This window comes from Tiliqua scincoides, chromosome 4, assembly GCF_035046505.1.
Source record: "Tiliqua scincoides isolate rTilSci1 chromosome 4, rTilSci1.hap2, whole genome shotgun sequence".
Taxonomy (NCBI): Eukaryota; Metazoa; Chordata; class Lepidosauria; order Squamata; family Scincidae; genus Tiliqua; species Tiliqua scincoides.
This window is the reverse complement of record NC_089824.1, coordinates 7,793,378-7,795,001: the sequence shown is the minus strand read 5'-3', so window position 1 is coordinate 7,795,001 and position 1,624 is coordinate 7,793,378. Positions and strand designations below refer to the sequence as shown.

Here is a 1,624-nt window from a genome sequence, read left to right as displayed (position 1 = left end):
ATCCATCGTTTGACCTTGCCACTCAATCCATCGTTGACCTCGCCACTCGTCCAGCCCAGGAGTTGCATGGCTACCTCAAAAGCATCTGAACTTGCCCTACTTGAAGCAGTTCTTCGTAAAGATCTGAAATACAGCTTGCATTTATACACTTGGCATCTGTAAAAACCAGTGGTGTATCTGGTGGGGGGGGGGCAAAGCACTAAGTCTTGCAGGGGCCCTCACCACGGCCTCACCAAACACCTCCGTTTTGCTTCCACATTCTGGAATGGCTCCAAAGGGGAGGGGAAGGGCCGCTTGCACACCATGGGGAGGCTCCCTGCAAAACCGAGTGCTTTGCACCCCCTCTAGCTATGCCACTGGTAAAAAAATAGACATGTTCATTACAACAGTTTCAAGCACAACAATGCAATATGTGCCCCCACTTACTCATGCGTCTTATCCTTACATGGAGGCAAAATATTCTCTGATCTCAGCAGGCCCCCCGCTGCATACTTCTGGGGGTGGGCGCTCCAGGGGATTCCCTTCAAAGTTGCACGAGCAGTAATTTGATCCCCAGTCCAATTTGAGCAGCCGGCCAAAGTTTGGCGGAAGGGCCCGCAGCTTGTTGTGGCCCAACCAGAGGGTGCTCAGAGACTTCAGTGAGCAGATTCCCCGGGGCAAGTGCTCAAGGGCATTGAACAGCAACAGCAGCGCCTCCAGTTTCTGCAGGTGGCGGATGGCATCAGGGATGGTGCGGATGTGGTTGTCAGTGGCGTCCAGGAAAACCAGGCTTCTCAGCTGGCAGAGGGCCGCTGGCAGTTCAGACAGGCTGTTGTTGGCCAGATGGAGGCTGCGGAGTCTCTGCAGGCCTCCAATTTCCAGAGGCACGGAGGTCAAGCTGTTGTTGCTCAGCGTCAGCCTTTCCAACTTCGCTAAAGAGCCAATCTCGACAGGCAGTTCCTTCAGGCTGTTGGAATCCAGGTAGAGGAAGGTTAGATTTTGCAGGAGTCCAATTTCATGTGGGATGAGATTCATCGTATACTTCAGGCCACTCTCCCGTTCTGGGCTCATCTCCAAAACCCGAAGCTCTTCTAGTGCAAAGAGTTGGGGAGGCACCGACATTAACTGCTTGCCTTCCAATTTGACTTTTTTCCCATTTTTGTATTGAGGGTCCCGTTCAGTTAGGTATTTCCACTGCAGGTCAGGACTGATGCAGGTCATGGGGGCGTTGCAGACTGATTTCATTCTTCTACCAGGGCAGCAGGAGGGGAAAAAGTCATTTTCCAGTGTCAGATGCTCTTGACACTTTTCTCAGCCAGGCCCTCTAAGAATCCTTCTCCTTTGCGTGGAGCACTGCAAAAGCAGAGTCTTTAGGTTGCTCAGCTACATCCGGTAGGTAAACAGGCAAATCTGTGGCAAATTCTTTACATTGTGTAGAGCCTCTGACCTAAGGCGTACAGCCAAGCCCACATAGCTTCCTTTCTTCAAGTGAAGTGAACTTTTGCCTCACCTTAAAACTGAAATACTTCTGCCATCTCCCCATCGAAGGTTGTCAATGTCTGCCTTTCAAAGCCTCTTTTTCCACAAGCCGCAAGGTGATGGGTGATTCTTCTCCTTTAGTGACCTGATTCAAAATATGCGAAGG

The 1,624-nt window shown here is 51.1% G+C and overlaps 1 protein-coding gene across 1 annotated transcript; it reads right to left on the bottom strand.

Annotated features, from left to right (window-relative positions):
- Positions 1–441: 441 nt before the first annotated feature.
- On the bottom strand, positions 442–1,200 carry LOC136647611 (leucine-rich repeat-containing protein 30-like). The gene has a single exon (XM_066623237.1). The coding sequence runs from the start codon at positions 1,198–1,200 to the stop codon at positions 442–444; it is 759 nt and encodes a 252-aa protein (XP_066479334.1).
- Between the last annotated feature and the right edge of the window lie 424 nt (positions 1,201–1,624).